This window comes from Acanthochromis polyacanthus, chromosome 7 (assembly GCF_021347895.1).
Source record: "Acanthochromis polyacanthus isolate Apoly-LR-REF ecotype Palm Island chromosome 7, KAUST_Apoly_ChrSc, whole genome shotgun sequence".
Taxonomy (NCBI): domain Eukaryota; kingdom Metazoa; phylum Chordata; class Actinopteri; family Pomacentridae; genus Acanthochromis; species Acanthochromis polyacanthus.
This window is the reverse complement of record NC_067119.1, coordinates 33,774,014-33,793,275: the sequence shown is the minus strand read 5'-3', so window position 1 is coordinate 33,793,275 and position 19,262 is coordinate 33,774,014. Positions and strand designations below refer to the sequence as shown.

The window sequence follows — 19,262 nt, the reverse complement described above, 5'->3', positions numbered from 1 at the left end:
AAATCTTGTGCCTACAGTTCCTAAAGTTAATTTATGTTCATGTTCTATTCTATCCTTTATTATATAGTGTGTAGTTTTGTACCTTAAAACACTGGATGTTTTAAAATTTCACCAATAAAAATGTTTAAAGTAAAAAACATAATATTTCAGTTGTTTTCTTTCAAAACGCCGATAATCGCGAAATCGTGATTATTTCTCTGACAATAATCGTGACTGAAAAAATTGACATCGTGACATCCCTACGATGAAATTAGTGAACTATAGAGAGGATGTTTATGGTGTGTGTGGGGGAAAAAAAGCATTTGCACACAGTGGCTCATATTTGTGTTGTATAAATAGATAGTGTTGGAAATAATGAATGACTTGCTGTTTTTTTACACAGCAGGCATTCAACATTGATAATTTAGGCTCAACTTTATCATAATGGTTAAATGATTACAGCATTGTCTAAAAGACACGAGTAAAGTCTTAAAATAATTCGATACATGCTGTACACTAAATATTATTATTGAAACAGTAAAAGTGCAAAAATTCACACTACATGGCCGATCTGTTTAAATAGCAAAGACAATACAATTGCCTTAAAAAAATAATTTTAAGCATTTATTTGATGAACACACTTGATGCTGGACTAAAACTGAAAAACTAGATGCAATATAAATAGACAGAAACAAGAAAGATTCACACAAAAATCCGAGATTTATGGCTGAAAAAGTACCTGAAGATGAGCCCATTGATAAAAGTCACTAAACAGCAATTATTAACATAAGGACATGGGAGCCTGTGCAGACTTGTCCTTTTTCAAAAATTCATTTGATGCCAGTATCTACAGAAGATGTGAGTAAGGTCTTGCTCAGCATTTTAACATAATACAAGTGGGAAAGTATTCTTAATTGTTTTACCCTTATTTTCCTCTAAGGTGAATGGCTTGGGGAAAATATTAAACTACAGTCTTTCCAACAGGTGTTGCAATTCAGTGTGCTTTTGTTAAGCTTCAGTTTAATATTCATTATACAATTTGAAACGTGTTATGGTGCCTTATCACATGAAACAATCAAAAACACGAGGACACACTGAATTTCCAAAACTGTTCACAGTTTAAACTCTGGGCCAGCCGCACAGTAAAATCTATGGACTGTGGCTATTAAATAATGTGTCAGTTGCACTGCAGTATGCAGGCCTGAACCACAAAGCATCATCGTATACACTGATCAGTGGGCAAGGATATGCAACCTCTGAAAAAAGTCCTACTAACTAAGTCAGGTCAGTTCTAGCATTAGCGTTAACATTTAAGACACACGCTTCATAAATCCTAAATTGCAGCCTTTGCAATTTGATAAATGTGTAGTTTCACACTGTGATTTACATTTTATAGATCCTCATGATGAGAGATGGAATCATCAGCCCAGAGAAAAAAGGACTTAATGCAAATATTAGAGGAGCAGACCAAACATTTTCCTTACTTTCTTATGTCTTCTCCCAAGAAGCAGCGGTTAAGCAGCTGCCCTGCCCACAACTGGACTCCAGCAACAGCAAAGATGTGGATGACAAATGTGTAGATGATGAGAACATTGACAAGCATTGGCAGGATATCCAAGAGTTTTGACACCAGGTTTTTCAGTGCTGCACAGATGAAGACACGAAGATAAAGGAGAAGTTTAAATACAGGAGATTATAGACAGACTTTTACTTAAGTCCAGCCATCAGGCCATGAACTCATACAGCCTGCAAACTTTGCTTCAAGTTCAGGAAACACGCTGCAAATGCTTATTTTCTAAATTGATGTATGAATTAAGGCTATGTTTGATGACAATCTCACACTGACTTCATGAAGTGAGCATAATAAATAAGTGCAAAAGTGTGTTCATCTTGATTACTGAGGAACTAATTACTTTCATACACTTTCACACGTTTCATCATTTTATCCACAAACTACAACTGAAAAAATTCACAGATGAATAAAGTGGCAGAAAAAAACACATCAATATTTAAAGTCCCAGTCTAGTCACATAAATAAATACAATGTAGATGAAAGTTAAAAATGCAAAGACTGGACCATTATAACAAAAACCATCAGGGCTATGGTCAAAGTTCTCATCAAGTACTGTAATTGTTCAAATGTCATCTCACCTGGTACTCTGCTGATTAGTCGCATTTGTTTGTTAGCGTGAGTGATTTTTATGTTGATCCCAAAGGCAATCAGAATGTAGTCCACAATCCTGAGGGGGCAATTGGAGATAAAAAAAGAAAAAGAAGAGCTTTACTTTGTGTTCTGTTAATTTGCAAAAATCAAAGTGTGCATTCCAACACTAAATGGGAAAACATAGTGGTTCAGTAACCTATTCTGATTCTAAGTTTTAAATATTGGTGGGTTTGTGCTTGAATATTGTATAAAGCCTGAAAACAGTGAATTTGAATTCTGAAAATGACTGCTGTTGTCTATGTACAGACGCAAGAGAAAACAGAGACGTTTGTCATGTCATGAGGCATTGCAGGATACTGACTCTTCAAAGATGAGACAGAAACAATTAATTAAATCAAAATCATCTAAAAAATGATTTCAAAAGCATCCCACCACTACAAAAAAATCTATTATTTTCAATAAGTTGTATTAGCTTTTAGTGTTATATTTAGCTGGTCGTAAATGTGTCTTTATATAGCCGTTGTCTTTGTCAAAAACCTGGCACAGCTGACCTAATTTAAGAGCATGAAATGAAAGTTCTCCACAAGACAGGAAAACTCAGTTCTAGTCTTCCAGTGGACACTTCTCCAAATGCAGGGCTCACGCTAACCTGTCGGTTGGAGCTGCTCCCGGCACAGGGGTCATATATGGCCTGAATCCCACAAGTGAGCAGCGACATCAGAGCAGACACATAATTCAACCATGTGGAAGAAGAAATTAAGGCCAAAACACAGCTACAGTACATAATTCATCATCAACAGAGGATAGACACGTACATAATAAAAACAGCGAATGATGGAGAATGTCAACAAAAAAGGTTGGCATGGTCCTCTTCAAATCTTTTCCACAAACATCCTTGACATGCACTTCTTTATTTACAGCTGTACTATATCTAGTCAATCTAGTCAGTGTGAAAAAGTTGTGTTCCTATATACTTGGCTTTACCACATGTCAAATAAGTTTTAGTCTAAAGGTAAGAAAGGATATGGACTACAGACTATTTTCAGGCACCAGTTGCGGGGTCTGGTGGTTTGTCTCAAGAAGCGACAAACCACCGGGGCCAGGGCCAGGTAGGGCAGCTGCTCCTCCCCCATGTCTCCTCGGTCTAGTACGGGAAGTACCACGTCACGCCTTTATTCAGTGACGTTCAGCATATTCTAAAGTGGGGGGAAAAGAAGTAGAGAGAAAGGGGTCAAAATAAATAAATGACTGACATATAAACACTACTAGGTGTATTTGAGCATCAAAAGTATCTACAATTAAAGAAAAGAAAAATGATAAAGAAAAACCATCCCTGTGAGTGTGTCATTGGTGTCATTGATATATATATGTCAGGGTAGAGACTGTGATTTGGTAGAATTGGAGTTTCTACCAGTAGAGATTGCGATTGGAGTCTCTACCAGTAGAGATTGCGATTGCAGTCTCTACCAGTAGAGTTTGCGATTGTAATCTCTACCAGTAGAGATGGAACTTTAAATCTGACCCCTGACCCTAACCTTAACTAACCCTGACCTTTAAATCTGACCCCTGCCCTGACCCCTGACCCTAACCTTAAAAGTCTAACCTTAGCCCTGACAAATCTCTACTGGTAGAATTGGAGTTTCTACTGGTAGAGACTGCGATCGCAATCTCTACTGGTAGAAACTCCAATTCTACCAAATCGCAGTCTCTACCATGATATATGTATATATATATATATATATATATATATATAAGATGTGTTTTTTTTTAAAACAATATATGATCACAATGGAAAAAGAGGAAAATCAAAAAAAAATCAGACCTTAACAAATAATTATTTTACATCAATACTTTGTAAACCCCCCTTTTGCCAACAAAACAGCACCTAATCTTCTCATATAATACATTTTTCGACAATTGTCAGTGCGACAATATGCTTCCGGCCCTGACTACATGGCACTTAGGACATCAAAAATTGTAATATTTTACAGCACTACTGTTATTTTTTTCTATAAAAACCTGTTGGCTATCATCAAGTCTCATAACAGAGTTGAACTGTTGAGCCTGACAATCTTAATTTGACAATAAAAACAATGAAATTTTTATAAGAAAAGACATAGGCTGAATCCCAAACCACCCCCTACACACTATCCCTACACACTACCCCTCCGTTTGCGCGTTCCTGCGGAGGGTCCTCCATTTTAAGGGCCGTCCCAAACCGCGTAGTGCAGAGGGAGAGTGGACTGTTCAGCCCTTAAATAGCGAGTCTGCATCGATGCTCACTCTGGACAACTTTTTCAGGAAGTGCAACGTCGAAATGGAGGAGGAAACAAATATATTGATGTGAGTTCCACATGCGTCCTTTATTTCTCCCACGCCTTTTTCACACTGACAGAACATCACAAAAAGAGTGGTGTAAAAAGATAAATCAAAAGAAACAAATCTTCTTCTCTGCTGACGCTTGATTTAATTGTGCACCCCCTGACACCTTAAAATTTGAACACAACTGACAGAATTCATTTATTCATTCATTCATTTGTTGGATTTGAAATGCCAGATAATAGGATTGGAAAACATGTGAGTGAAAAAAAGTGGGATGCTTTCGTCTTCTGGAAGCAGCAGCGATCCTTGTTAGTTGCAACCAGTGCCACAGCGCTACAGCCATGACAGTAGGCATCTTTGTGTTACCATGGCGATGACGTCTTCCGTTTTCCGGTGAGGCGACAGGGTGTCCCATTCCTGACGATCGTATTTGTACCCTCCCCCTTCGATAATAGGTGCCCTCCACAGCTGCGAGTGTGACTTCTTTTGGAGTGACACTCGGTAGTGGAGGGGGAGTGTGTAGGGGGCGGTTTGGGATTCAGCCATAGACACTTGCCTTTCTTTGCAGCATCTTCTCCAAAAACTTGTGTGATGTCACTTCCTGAAAATTGATGTCACTTGGAATGATCCATTATTTTTATAGGGGGTAAATGGCATAGTGTGATGGGGTTGAAAACGAGCTGAGAGACGTGTATAAATATTGCAGTTTCATAGGTAATTTATTTATTTTTTCAGAAAAAAAATGTTTAGTTAATGTAGGCAAACAAATTATTATATTAACAATAAAATTTTGGTTTTCATTTTATTATTTATTTTTTTCTAATTCAATGAAAATGTAAAGATAGTCAGTGAGGACATGCAAATATGTTTGTCATGTACAATAAGACAGCCCATTATTTTATAATAACATTAAAAAATCATTTTATTTGCATCATAGTACAAAAACACTTAGTGTTTTATTAACTGATGGATTAAAATGTCTTTTTTGTGGTTTCCTTCGATTGAAAATCTTTGAAGTAAGTCTGGGGGACCTATAGGGCACCGGATTCAGAGAATCACCCATATATTGAATGTATTATAATACATTCTAGTAAGTTTGTTTTGAAAAACAATGCATTTTAACTGGATTTTCTTTTTAAGCCTCCCTTTAAAAATAAATGCAAGTGGGTGTGACTGGCGTCATGACGTAATTAATGTTACGTAAACCGTCCGGCGCAAAAATTCAAACAGCGAGCAGGAAGAGTAAACAGTCTGACGGTTCTCGATTAGGCTACATCGGATTTTACATTTCGAGGTACGGTGAGTTGATTAAAAATGTCTTCTGGTAAAGCGCTTGTGTGTCAGTGAGCCAGTTAGCTAACAATGAAAGTAGAGGACGTTCACACAGAAGCCAGCGTTGTTGTGCTATGTTAGCTTTGCATGCTAGCATTTTCTCCGTTAGCAAGTAATTGTGGCTAGACAACAATTTTTCATTTGGTTGTTTTGTTCAGGTTCAGCTTGTGTTTAGTAAAATAACTTGGCTTGCGAAATATGTCATGTTCAGATAAAATTGCTCTAAGGGTTCAATAACGTTAAGGTAAGTTACTTTGTAGTCGTCCTACAACGATATAAACACAGACCTTTTGTGTGACACTGGGGTTGACTTCTACTATAAATCGAAAATACCTCTCAGGTTTATTAGGCATGCATCCACAAGGCAGTACTTTAAAGAAGTGATGGATGCTTATTCGCCGATTAAGAGTGAAATGCATTAAGTTCAATGTGCAATTTGCACACTTTGGAGACTTGCTTCTTCTCTGAATATGGGTGTCCTTCACACTGCAAACCATGGCTGTGTCCGAAATCGCCTACTAACGTACTACTCATACTAAATGTGACGTCAAAATAAGTATGTAGTGCGTTCACATTGGATAGTATGAATAGATTGAGTACGCGAGAAATACCCGGATGTATACTATATCCGGAAAAATTTTAAGTATGCGCGGTCATAGATATATATCTATGTGCGCGGTGACCACACTCGTCATACTCAACCGCCCCATAATGCTTTGCGAGCTATCCACCGAAATGCAAACCTCCTCGGGATATGTGGCCGGACCGCGGCGATTTTTATTTTATTTTATGTGGTTAAGTAGTCATCCTAATCACCCCACAGATTTGAGAAATAGGCGTTTTCTGACCAACGTTTTAAATTTGTCAGACGCCTCACAACGTGCTACTGAATGCTAGCAGCTAGTTGCAGCAGCTCGCTTTGCATACAGAACAAGTAGCAGCTACCTCGAGTAGCCTGCAGCTACAACTGAAACGATTCGCATAATCTGGCTAATAACTGCATGAGGAGTGCCGGCTTGAAATTGCCACATTAATTATGCGACTGTTTGTTAGCGTAAAATCGACCTGAAGCCGGCATTCAGCCGAGATATTTGATAGCCGTACTTCCGGTTTTTGTCGTCGGAGGTTTGAAATGCATTATGGGAAACGGAGTAGTATACTACAGTGTGAACGGTCGGCATTCTAATCATACTTATAGTACGTAGTATACAGTATATACTCATTGAGAATGTAGTATGTAGTACGTTAGTATGCGATTTCGGACACAGCCCATGTTATACAGTCAAGTCAAAATGAGTCATAGCATCGCCATTTTGTTTTTGGTGAGTTTTTATTTGACCAATATATTTCTTCTGGTGCGGAATGACAGAAACAAGTAACAAAAGACAGTCCACCACTGTATTGAAATGCTATGAATGAATTGTGTTTATTTTTACTTTTATAAAAACATATTGTTTTTTTGGGTTTTTTTTAGAATGCCAAGTTCAAAATTATTTAGTCACTAGTCAATTGCAAGTCATGGCAAAAATCAAAGAGCTTAGTGAGCTTACTATATATTATTATACTATTATTATGAGTCAATCGCTGAGAGAGAGTTGCTGCCACAGATAAAGACTGTAAAGCCATATCAGAGTGTTTTTGAGTGCCATTGGCCATGATGTAAAAGCAGGGGTGTCAAACTCAGTTCCTGGAGGGCTGCTATCCTGCATGTTTTAGATGTTTCCCTCTTCCAACACACCTGATTCAAATGATCAGCTCATCATCAAGCTCAGCAGAAGCATGATAACGAGCCTGATCATTTGAATCAGCTGTGTTGGAAGAGGGAAACATCTAAAACATGCAGGATAGTGGCCCTCCAGGAACGGATCTTGACACCCCTGATGTAAAGCTTCAAAGAGTGTAAGGAGTTTCACACTGTAGCAAATCTCAGACATCATGATAGGAAGCCAAAGCAACCGCTGCAAGAATGGCTGGTTGAGAGGCCATTAAGTTCTCCCTAAAGGCTATTCTGGTGGATCCAAGCAATTCTACTAACACACAAGACTCACCTGGACTAAGACAAAGCTTTCAGTCAGCAATTCTATGGTCTGATGAGACAGAAACTGAGTTTTTGGAAGCAGGTATGTAGCTTTCATATTTTGTAATATATGTATTAAACTCCAAGAACACCATTCCCATGGTCAAGTGATGAGGTGGTAATGTCATGTAATGCTGTTGGGCTGTTTTTGAACCAAGGTGTCAGGCATCCTTGTTAATGGAAATGCCATCATGGGAAAAGAAGGCTACGTTAATATTGTGGTGGAAAATATCAGGTAACCTCATGCAGCATTGACCCTTCCAACAAGACAGTTATGTGAAACATGCAGCTGACGTGGGCAAGAAATGGTTAACCGAAAACAATATCAACATGTTAGAGCTGCTCATCTGGAGCCCAGACCTGAAACCCATCAGGAATCTGTGGAGAGTGACGGCAAAGAAGTCCTCCAACCTCAAAGGGTGATTCTCATGAAATCCAGATTTAGAAAGTGTCCAGTACCAGGATTTTTAAAATGCCCTTGAAGAAAATTTTGCTTTTGTACATGCACAATTATGGTCTGAACTAACTATAAAACATATTTTTAGAAGATTTTTAAAATATTTTTTGTATGTTTATTGACATTTTTTAGATGAAGTGTGTAAAAAAAATCTCATTACCGCAACATAACATTACATTAAATATATGGCTAATAATGTGAATTTTTGGCAATGTTAAAGTATAGCCTTATTACTCATGATCAAAGCTATGCATAACTCTGTAGAGATTAATTTTTCATTTTTTTTATTTTGTGTAATTTCCTTAAATATCTCATTACCGAAACATGTGTAACGATTTACACTTTTATTTATTGAATTGCTTTGTTAAAAGATAACACACACATTTTACATGTAGCAGGCATGAAATAAGAAGTGTTTTATAATATGTTTATACATTTTTAAACAAACCATGACAATAAAATTATTACTGAATTCATAAAAAAAGTCCATGTTGCGGTAATGAGAATGCTATGTCGGTAATGAGGAACAATATTTCGGAAATGAGACAATGGTTCTAATACTCAACCATATTTGACAAATCAAACACATACCATTTTTAAAAGAATATTTATTTCATAAATAGTATTTAATTTTCTCATAAACATCACAGTACAATATACAATCTTAATTAATAAACAATTATGTCTTGTAGTCAACACTGTAGCACTAGTCCTGACATTCTATCAAGCACATCTATTTCTGAGAATGATTTCATGTGAAGAATTTTAATTTGAAGCAGCAACTAAAATATTTATGAACAAGTTGGTCAAACAACTTAAACATTAACTGGAACAACTGCTTTTACCAATCACTTTTCCTTCCCACCTGTAACTCATTCATTAGCGTTTTTTGTGTTTTGCCCATATGTCTGGTAGGACACAGAAATGTCTAGCAGAGGAGGTGGCAGGAAGGGGTTCTGGGATTATGTCCCGTATGTCCTGACGATAGTACCAGACTTTCTCTCCTGGATATCTGATGCTCGGGACATAGAAGCGGTTTTCCCCAATACGAGTCATGGTGTCGACTTCGTACTGCTCTTCAGCAATCTGTTTAAAGAAATATTTTTATGGTCTCTACAAATTTTGTCTGAAAAGCATATAATGTAAGTGGATAGACATATTAACAGAAATCTTGAAATGTAATTCACCTGTGTGACTGTACCGGGGAACAAGTCACCATCATACTCGACCAGGACCCATTGTCCAACCTCAATGGTGGCCTTGGTGCTGTCGGGTTCCTCTTCTCCTTCCTCAGAGAGCACATGGCACACTGAAGGAAAGCACGTGCAGTTTTCCCCACAAAAGCAAGACACTTCCCGTGTGTTGATGACTCCTGGTTTTGTTGATGTCAGCTGTTAGGATGGAATCCAAAAAACAAAAATGAACACTGAAATATCGTACACTGACTAAGATACAGACAATCCTTTGTGAGTTAATTTGGGAAAATGTATCCCATGTGTCCTGCTCTTCACAGTAATATCGGAAATTTGAATTATTAAATTATTATTTATTTAACTTATAGAAATACATTTAAAAGTTTACTCACCTGATGTATTTTGAGCGTTCCAGGAACAGTTTTTAGATTGGGGGGAATCAGTTTACTGCTGACCTTTATGTTCTCCTCTGACACTTTGAACAGAGTCACTGATGTATTGGTTTTCAGTTGATCATACAGAGAATCTGCGTTTGGAATACTGGTCCCACAAGACACAATTCTGTCTGCCAGATTTTTCAAAGCCCCACCTACCCCATCTGGTGCACCTTTGCCATGTGAAGCCTCTGGGAAGTTCCAGGTCACCCATTTAAATCCATGCATGAAGGGTACAGTGGAGGCTAAGTAAAAAGATGACTTGTTCCTATACTGGGAAGTTGGGCCATCTGAAATGAAGTGCAGGTTGCGGGCTTCTGGATATTTTCCCCTAATGTACCTCAACACAGGGTCAAGATGAGCCCAAGTTGCTGTCGCATCATGTTGTAGGCAGGCTGAAAGGGATGCGAAGGCCTCCACTTTGCCCCTACTTCGGTAAAGTACCCCAGTGTGGAGGGTAACCTGGTCATTTCCACATCCAAAATGGGTTTCCTTTACCTCTTTAGCATATTTGCAGCTGTAATTCTCGCTGTAGTCAATATGTACAGCCACAGCATCATCTGTGAGGGAATCTTTCAGTGATTTTAATGTTACATATTGGTGTTTCATGTTGAACATATGAATGGCAAAAGATGGAAGGCTTTCTGTAGTCTGGGCCAACAACCGCTCAATGGATGAGGTTTTGTTTTCAAGAAATGTTTTCTTGGTCTCCCTTTCCTCTGTTGATCCATTCTTGAGGGTCTTTGTTACCGGGACAGACCTTGTGACCCACTCTTGCCAGCTAACAATGTTCCCCTGAGTGAGAGGATCCAAAGATGTGGGAAAGGTCTTTTCTTGGCATTGTTGACATCTGCCATACATGCAGGACATGTTACTTGTGTCACACACACTAGACTGCACAAGACTCTCTGGGCTAAATGTCTCAATGATTCCCAGTTGTTGTAGTCTTTTAACCTTTAGGTTGATGTTCTCGTGCATTTTACAAGCACATGTCTCTCTGTCTGAAACCTTGGGCCTAACAATCCAAAATGGCCTCAATCTGAAAAACTGAGCTTTGGAGACAGGTTGCTCAGGATGTTCAGTCAGGAATCGTTGATGGAGTTTTGCCAATGTGTCTGTGAGCGCTCTTTTTCTGTAAATTTGGCCCTTGCGACGAATCTCTCCAGCCTTGCCATTTATGACAGTTGAGACATCGTCCCGATGTAGGAAGGTGCTCACAATCTTGCAAAGTTGTTTCCTCTTGCTATTGACTGGCAGTCCCTTTTTAGCCTCTCTGATCCTGACCTTTTGTGAAATGTTTCCTGGTGGTATCATTCTTGTTGTTATATTGGCCAACACCCGTCTCATTTTTCTTTTGAGTTTCAGCAGTTCTGCTGTCTTCGCTTCACATTTTCTTTCAGCACATCTTAATTTTGATCTTAATTTTCCTACAAGCTTTGATGACCACTCTCTATTTTTTTCTCGCAGTGTTCTCTGGGGGTGGAAGCCTTCAATGGCCTGGTTATTTCTAAACTTTTTTCTAAGCTTTCTTCTGGTGTTCTGGTTGGTGTTTTGGTCAGATTTTCATCCAGTTCCCGTCTTTGTATTTCTTCATTCTCAAAATTCTCTGTCTCACTTACACAAGATTCTGGTGTTAAATTCAGAAGTAACTGCTCTTGCTTTTTCTTTTTGTAGTACTTTGCTGAATTCTCCCTCCATTGCTTTTTTTTCTTTTCATGCTGTCTATTTGACAGATGCTGTGTTGTCTTGAGTTTACCAGCTTCTTTACGTTTTCGATACCTGGAAAAAGTCAATGTATTTTGTCAGTGCAAGATTCAGAATGTCAAAACTTTAGACTATGATCAAAAGTGTGTGTGTGTGCCACACACACACACACACACAGTATGGGGCAACTTGCCCCCCCCCGCGTCAAAGTCCGCCCTAACGTGTGGGGGAGGGGGGGGTTGCCTCATACTTTTCGCTAGTTGAGCTGCTAAGCTAAGCTGCCTGCCTGGCTAAATACTGGAGCTATGTCGAAAATTCATTTCTCCATCACTCACATGTATGAAATGACATATGAAAACAGACCCCAGGTTGAAAAAAACGAAGTTCCCCTTTAAGGGTGCTACACATTGAGAATACTGTGTGCTGGTATTCTAGTATAATTTCTTCTCTATCTTTAAGTATACCATGGTAAATTAATTCAGGAAAAATAGAACTATATTATAATACATGTCTTCTGTCTATAGTTTGAGACTTTGAAATGTTGTGCAGCACAAGTATGACACTGTGCAATTGATTTTAAGTGTTTCATGTGTTACCTTGTGCTCTCTTTTTCTATTAATTTTTTAAAAGTCTCTTATCTTTCTGAGCATTAAAATATGATCCCAATTATTTTTATTTCTCAGCTGAATTCTTTATCTGTCTCCAGCTAAGATGAGTGCAGCCTCCACACCTGCATCCCGGGTTCGCCCTGGATGGACGTCGTCCTCTTTGAAGAACAAGGGTCTGTCCCCTGCAGCCTGCAGCACCCCACTGCTGACAGCCTTCCCTGGCAACGATGACGAGCAGGAGCGTCGTCAGCGCAGGAGGTCAAGAGTCATTGACCTTCAAAGTGCCACTGATACCTCCTTCAGTGACTCTGCATCTCATAGGTAAGTTGTAGTATTAAAGGCTTAGCAAACCATGCTGCCCAACTGCTATGTATCTTAAGAGCTTAAAAGCAATCTCGTTTTTGCATGCAGTGCTGTGGGGACACCTGCTGCTGTGCCCAAGTTGTCAAATGCACAGATCTCAGAGCATTACTCCACCTGCATTAAACTCTCCACTGAAAACGTAAGTTTCTACTGTGTGCATGCATGTACACAGATTGTGGATTACACAGAAATCATTCAGTGGTTCTCACGGTCCATTTTGAAGCATTAATATAATTAGAATGGTAATCTTATTTTCTTTGTTTTTGTTTTCTTTTTCCTTTGCCCGTCTTAAAGATAAATAGCTATTACTTTTGAAATAGGGACTGTTAAGAGCTGAAAAGAAAAAAGACTGATGCTTTTTTTTTTTTTTTTGGACAGAAAATCACCACCAAAAATGCCTTTGGTCTTCATCTGATTGATTACATGGCTGATATTCTCAAGCAGAAGGATTCTGAGCTCACTAACTTCAAGGTATGTCTTTATATTATTTTACTATAATACCTGATTTTGCCTTTGAACATTTGCTGAATTAATTAAAGGTGAAACTAAAATTTCACGTTTAAGCTTTTGTTGTAGTCATTTAAGTCATAGAAACACAGACTTTGAAGTCATCAGTAAAAACAAAAAAAGATGTGGCAGATGCCTAAAGGATGTGTTTGTTTTTTTTCTAAAACTTTAAATTGGCTAGGTGATGACCATCAGGTTGATTCTTCTTTGAAGAAACAATAATCCACCTCAGTGGTCTGGTTGGGGATATCGCTTCAAAGTCCTGAAGAAGTGATTTTTAGTTAAAGGTCTTAGTCCAGTGAAATATAACATTCATGTTAAATTCTGTCGACCACAGTGTCTTTTCTCACAAGAAATCAACCTACCACTTCAGAGAAAGTCTGCAGCAAAATCTGTTAAAGTCTGAAGAGATTGTAATTTAATTATTTTATAAAAATGTGAGTGTTATTTGGGATGATTGAAGTGTGACATTGAATATTTGTCATCGTATATTTTGTTGTGCATGTATATTATTTGTGTGTGCACGTGTGTGTGTCCTACAGGTGGCGGCTGGCACTCTGGATGCCAGTACTAAGATCTATGCTGTGAGAGTGGATGCTGTTCATGCTGATGCCTACAGGGTGCTGGGTGGCCTCGGGGCTGAAACCAAACCTGAAGAGGGTGGGGGCCTCACCAATGTTTTTCCTACAGAACATAAAACTTGATCTACCTTCATCGCTCCGCTACTTAAAATGTTTGGCCTTTTGTTTCATTTTTCTCTAATTTTACAGACCATTCTCCAAAAGAGGAGGATGGAAATGATGACGGACTTGCAGGAAGTGAAGTGACTACCAAGCAGCCAAAGAAAAAGAGGCCCCCGAAGAGGACAGTGGAGCAGAACCTGAGCAACATCAATAGTGCAGAGTCTGAGAGGAGGTGTGAGGTATGGTGTGGTCTTTACTGAAAAATATACACTACCGTTCAAAAGTTTGTGGTCATCCAGACAATTTCATGTTTTCTATGAAAACTCATACTTTTATTCATGTGCTAACATAATTGCACAAGGGTTTTCTAACCCGTTAAGCTTCAGTGTCCCACCGGCGGTACACTTACTAATTTGCATAGGAATTTAAAGAATGTCAGAAGGCTGCAAACGCGATTATACAAACACTATATGCCGATGGAAAGCTTAGATTCTCATGAATCCGCCGGTATAAACCACTTTCAGATGTGATTACCACAGCGGGTAATATAAACACATTTGTCTGACTAACAACGAATATCCATCCATCCGTTCTCTATACACGGCTTCAACGTACACAGCGCGACTCACATTTCCGGGTTCATTATTACACACAGATGAAAATATTCCACAAAAAACGGCCATAATCCAACCTTAGACATCCAGACGACACAAGCCAGTAAACTATTTTGTCCAAAACATGTCCTGAAGTCGGTATATAATCCACGAATCGGTCGTTTTCAAGGAAATGCACCTCGCGATGCACGTCCAATATTCCCTGTACTTCTCGTCATATTTTTTATTTACAAATAGAATATTAGCGATTTTATTTATTTATTTTTTTTTTTTTTGTACTGAAAATGGCTGGAATTGACTGCAGCTCAAAGGGCTAATCATCAATGAGCCTTTCAACACCATTAGTTAACATAATGTAGCATTGGAACACAGGAGTGATGGTTGCTGGAAATGTTCCTCTGTACCCCTATGGAGAGATATTCCATTAAAAATCAGCTGTTTCCAGCTAGCTTTACCACAATAACAATGTCAAGACTATTTCTGGTTCATTTAATGTTATCTTCATTTAAAAACACTGCTTTTCTTTCAAAAATAAGGACATTTCTAAGTGACCACAAACCTTTGAATGGTAGTGTAAGTTCAAATAATACCCCAAAGACAAAATGATGGTAGTTTTTCTCTTAGACAGTTATATAACGGATGAAGAGTTACAGAAAAATACAAATTAGTTTTAGTAAAAGACACTGGAAAACAGAAAGTGATTCAATTTTGATTTAAAACAAACAGTTGGAGCAGAACTAAGATTTTCTGGAAACTTGTTCCAGATGTGCTGGACTTGTGTTGATTTTAGGATTGGCAAGCAAATATTTTCTGAATGATCAGATAGGTTTGAACATTTTAAAATGTATCACCATATCAGAAATGTGTTTTGGGCCTAAACTGTTTATTATTTTTGTAAACAGTTGCATTTTACAGTTAATTCTTTGACATAGAAAATCAATATAAAGAAGGCCAGGATCAATGTGCATATTCTTGTCATATTGTACACATGTGATTGAATTAGTTGTGGTTTCACATCACAAATATGCACATGCTAAGGAGCTCAACATGACATGCCTACCTTTTGGTACTGCTCAGACAGTTTTGGAGTCTTCGGGTGACATTGCTGTCCTGTTCTCTCATATTCTCTCTCTTTTACCCTTTCCAAAAATACCTGAGGAGTGTTGGCATTTCAAGTTCCTGTATTGTGGCTGAAAATGTATTGGATGGATCAAACTAAAAATGTCAAAATTCTGGACAAAATAAGTTGGGTGTTAAAGGACCAAAACAAAGGCTGGTATCAGCCACAAAGCTAAAGTTTTGTGTGTACTTACTGTAATTCCAGAGGTCACTTTACCTATCTTTAAGTCATGGCAACATCACTGTAGTTGGAGGATATCATTATATCATTGATTAAAGCTATATAATCTGCTTCTATCCGCTTATCAGTCATCAGACTGATAAATCCATGTTTGATTGAAATCAATTATTAGAGACACTCGAAGACACTTTAGATTTCTGCATTTTTTTCTTTTTTGTCTACGTCATGATTGCTTTATGCTCCCATAGTTGAGAGCATAAATGAGCTTGTCAAACTAAATTGCTAAATTGTTAATCGTTAGCTGTCTATCTCTCCTGTTCAGGTGGACCCCATGTTTCAGCGGATGGCCTCGTCCTTCGATGAGAGCAGCACAGCTGGTGTCTTCTTGTCGGTGCTCTTCAGTGAGAATAGTTGCTGTGAGCTGCTGTTTCCCTCCCACATGACCCTCTTGCAGTCCAGACCCTCCTACTGTCCTCCACCTCCACAGGGAGTCACCGCATCCCCCTTCATGGGTAAAAGTCATTTACATAACCAGGAGCTTTTGCTCATTTACATCAAGTCATTACACGCTGTGCCTTTAGTTTATTGTCTGAACCTTCCTTCCTCCTGTGTTTGAGTTGTTCTTTAGTGGAAATACCGAATCCCGCCTTTCTGTGCTATTTTTCTGCTAGCTGGACTGCAGCGTTCACGGGAGAAAAGTTCCATCTGCCCCTCACTGCAGGACTTCTCCTTCACTAGCTGGAATCCTGAGCAGGTCAGAGAGACATTCTAACTACCGAATCTGATTTTATAATTATTTCTGGGGGAATTTTTCCTTATCTGTTATATCAAGTTCTCATTTTGTTCTGAAATCTTTGGTGTAGAAAAAAAATAAGCTACTAACTTTACAGGGTTGTTTGACTCTGTTTAGTATATTCCATTAATGTTACCACTTGTAATATGACAGAGAGGCTGTATGACTCTGTATAGTGCATAAGTGTTGATCTGAGGTTATATTGTGTGGAGTGGCAGAGATGTAAAATCTGCTGCTTGAAGTGATTTTAGCATGTGGTTTGAGGAGCAAGAGAAAGACTCTTGGGTGTGTAAGATAAGAACAATCGTGTGCTCAGTGGTCCTACAGGTGTGATGTCACCCCTTTGTTAACCTGTCTATAATCATAGATTTTGCGCGACCCTTTGTTCACACTGATTCAAAATATCATTTTACTATATATCTGTATTGTGTGCTGCCATTTTAGCATTAGAAGTCATTATACAGGCTTGAAAAGTACTGACTTTAGTTTCCTCACAGAAAGCCTCAAGAAGTATCCAAGTGTGTTATGTATTGCATCATATCTTCTGCTAAACATGCACTTTATCCTTCTGCAAGATGACACTGATGTGCAGTTTAACATGCCCCCTGTCTGACTGCATCTTCATTCAGACCATGAATCAGCTCTTGGAGAAAATGAAGCAGGGTGAACACGTGTTTGACATGAATGCTGAGCTAGAGCCTGAGCCAGAGGAAGATGACTGTCCCGACTTTGATGCCGACTATGAAGAGGGACCAGGTGACTGTGAGGAGGGATCCAAGGAGCACAAGGAGGGTTGTGAGGCCTCTGGTTCCAGCAAAGGAAGGTAAAATCATGGATTTTACAGCAGTTCAAAGGTGACATCTTCTGCTGAGAGGTGAAGAAGAAAAAGAGCTCAGCATTTTACCACAGACCTTTAAATTATTCTAGTCTTCTGTTTTTGTTTAACCATTTTTATATCCTAACTGGGAAATTTACTAAAAGTGTCTAGACGGTGTCATGGTAGCTCAACTGATTGAGCGGGTGACATGTAAACATGGGCTATAGTCCCCAATGCAACGGCTATCGGTTCCTGTTCCTCTTTCCACTGCCTTCTATAATAAAAGGCTTTAAAGGTCCCCAAAAAAATCTAATTTTTTTTGTATTTTTCTGCACTTTTTCATCTTGTTCTGAATAGTTTAAAATGCAGTTTGTGTTAAAATTAATTAAAATTCTTGACAAAAGAGCCTTGTCTCCTTATTGGCTCTTCAAAATTGAAAGTTTAAAATACATATGTTACTTATTCATGGGGGTAAAGTAATAGCACAACCAGTTGTCAATGTAAGTGAAGGCATTTAATTCATTAGAACATACAGTAAGTAGCAAATGGTTCAAAATACTGATTTTCACCTGTCTGTTGCTTTGATGATCATGCAGGGATGTGATTCCCATTGGAGAGGGAGACATCGCCACTATGTGTCTGCAGCTGTCCTCTCAGCCCAGGGAGTATTCATACTTCAGCCCCAGGACAATGGCCACATGGGCTGGACCTGGATACTGGCAGTTTAAACCTAAGCACAAGTGTGAGTTAAAATATAGGTTTACCAAATTATTAGTTTACTGTGATGCCATAGTTAGGCTTGGGCGTTATCCAAATTTTGATACCGTCAAACTTCCTTCACATTTTACCGGGGTATATGGTATTACCGTGACTATTGCTGTTACTGGCTTGTGCCTTCACGTTCAGAAATTGAATACTCGCAGCAGTGAGTGGGTGGTTGATTTGGAGATGCGTCCTTAGGTTAGAGGTTTCCGTCTCTCGCGATCATCTTTTGATTGTAGAATTTACAAATTGCTTCATCAGTATTTACCGGCTCTCCTTTCTCGTTTGCCTGGAACCCGAAATACTCCCAAACTGCAGAAGTTGTTCTTTTTTGACACCAAGTCACTCCGTGCAGGATCTGCCATCTCTTCCCCCCCACCCCCCTCTCTCTCCTCCGCGCTGTCACGTGACAACGTCACGTTCATAAACTTTAAGTCTCCAAAAGTAGGCTAAAACATAACTGTTTAAGTAAAACTGAAAATTCAACCACACAAGTGCTACTGGACATAGAATCAATTTTAGGCATTAAATGACTTTTATTTAATATTTAATCCTTATGTTAACCTTTCCTGCTCAGCTCCCGACCATGGTCAGGAAGCCCAGGGGAGGACAGTTCTCCAGGGCCAAAGTTACTGTTGTTACTTCGGGGTTAACCCCCTTCACATCCTTAGCAGTCGTAGAAGGCAAAGACACAGGAGCCTGGCCTTATTGAAGAATACTGCAGCCTTTATTGTAAATTAACAGCAGCTGAACCATACAATCGCGCTAACCCAGCACCTACACACCTCTTCTCTCTTCCTCCCCGAACCGACTACTGCCATCTTCCTCGCTCGCGCTGCATTCAGGGTCGCTCGGACATCTCGCTCACACACACACACACACACACACACACACACACACACACACACACACACACACACACACACACACACACCCTGCTCTCTCTCCCTCTCTCATAACGGAGCCACACACCATTGCATTTTTTTCATGACAGTATTGGAACTGATACCGCTGCTATTTTTAAACACCGGCAGTATACGGTATTACCGTAATACCGCCCAAGCCTAGCCATAGTAGAAATTAAAAGCAAGAATCCATATGATACATAGCACATCATTTTAATAAGACATGTTATGTATTATATGGATCAATG

At 39.0% G+C, this 19,262-nt stretch overlaps 2 protein-coding genes across 6 annotated transcripts in view; one reads left to right on the top strand and one right to left on the bottom strand.

The window, feature by feature from the left end:
• LOC127534728 (uncharacterized) overlaps nt 1–19,262 on the bottom strand; it is a 110,160-nt gene that overhangs the window by 22,585 nt on the left and 68,313 nt on the right. The window lies entirely within an intron of this gene.
• The window catches only part of ncaph (non-SMC condensin I complex, subunit H), a 54,597-nt gene continuing 40,973 nt past the window's right edge, over nt 5,639–19,262 (top strand). For 2 of the 5 annotated variants that reach the window (XM_051950682.1, XM_051950678.1), the window contains exons 1-10: nt 5,671–5,764; nt 12,369–12,591; nt 12,682–12,772; nt 13,012–13,104; nt 13,683–13,800; nt 13,911–14,062; nt 16,060–16,249; nt 16,409–16,491; nt 17,160–17,353; nt 17,944–18,089. In XM_051950682.1, coding sequence (XP_051806642.1) covers nt 12,374–12,591; nt 12,682–12,772; nt 13,012–13,104; nt 13,683–13,800; nt 13,911–14,062; nt 16,060–16,249; nt 16,409–16,491; nt 17,160–17,353; nt 17,944–18,089 — 1,285 coding nt within the window. In that variant the 5' untranslated portion in view covers nt 5,671–5,764; nt 12,369–12,373. Of the gene's footprint in view, nt 5,765–6,508; nt 7,120–7,662; nt 7,918–12,368; nt 12,592–12,681; nt 12,773–13,011; nt 13,105–13,682; nt 13,801–13,910; nt 14,063–16,059; nt 16,250–16,408; nt 16,492–17,159; nt 17,354–17,943; nt 18,090–19,262 lie in introns of those variants that run through there. The other 3 variants (XM_051950679.1, XM_051950680.1, XM_051950681.1) reach the window with 3 other exon arrangements.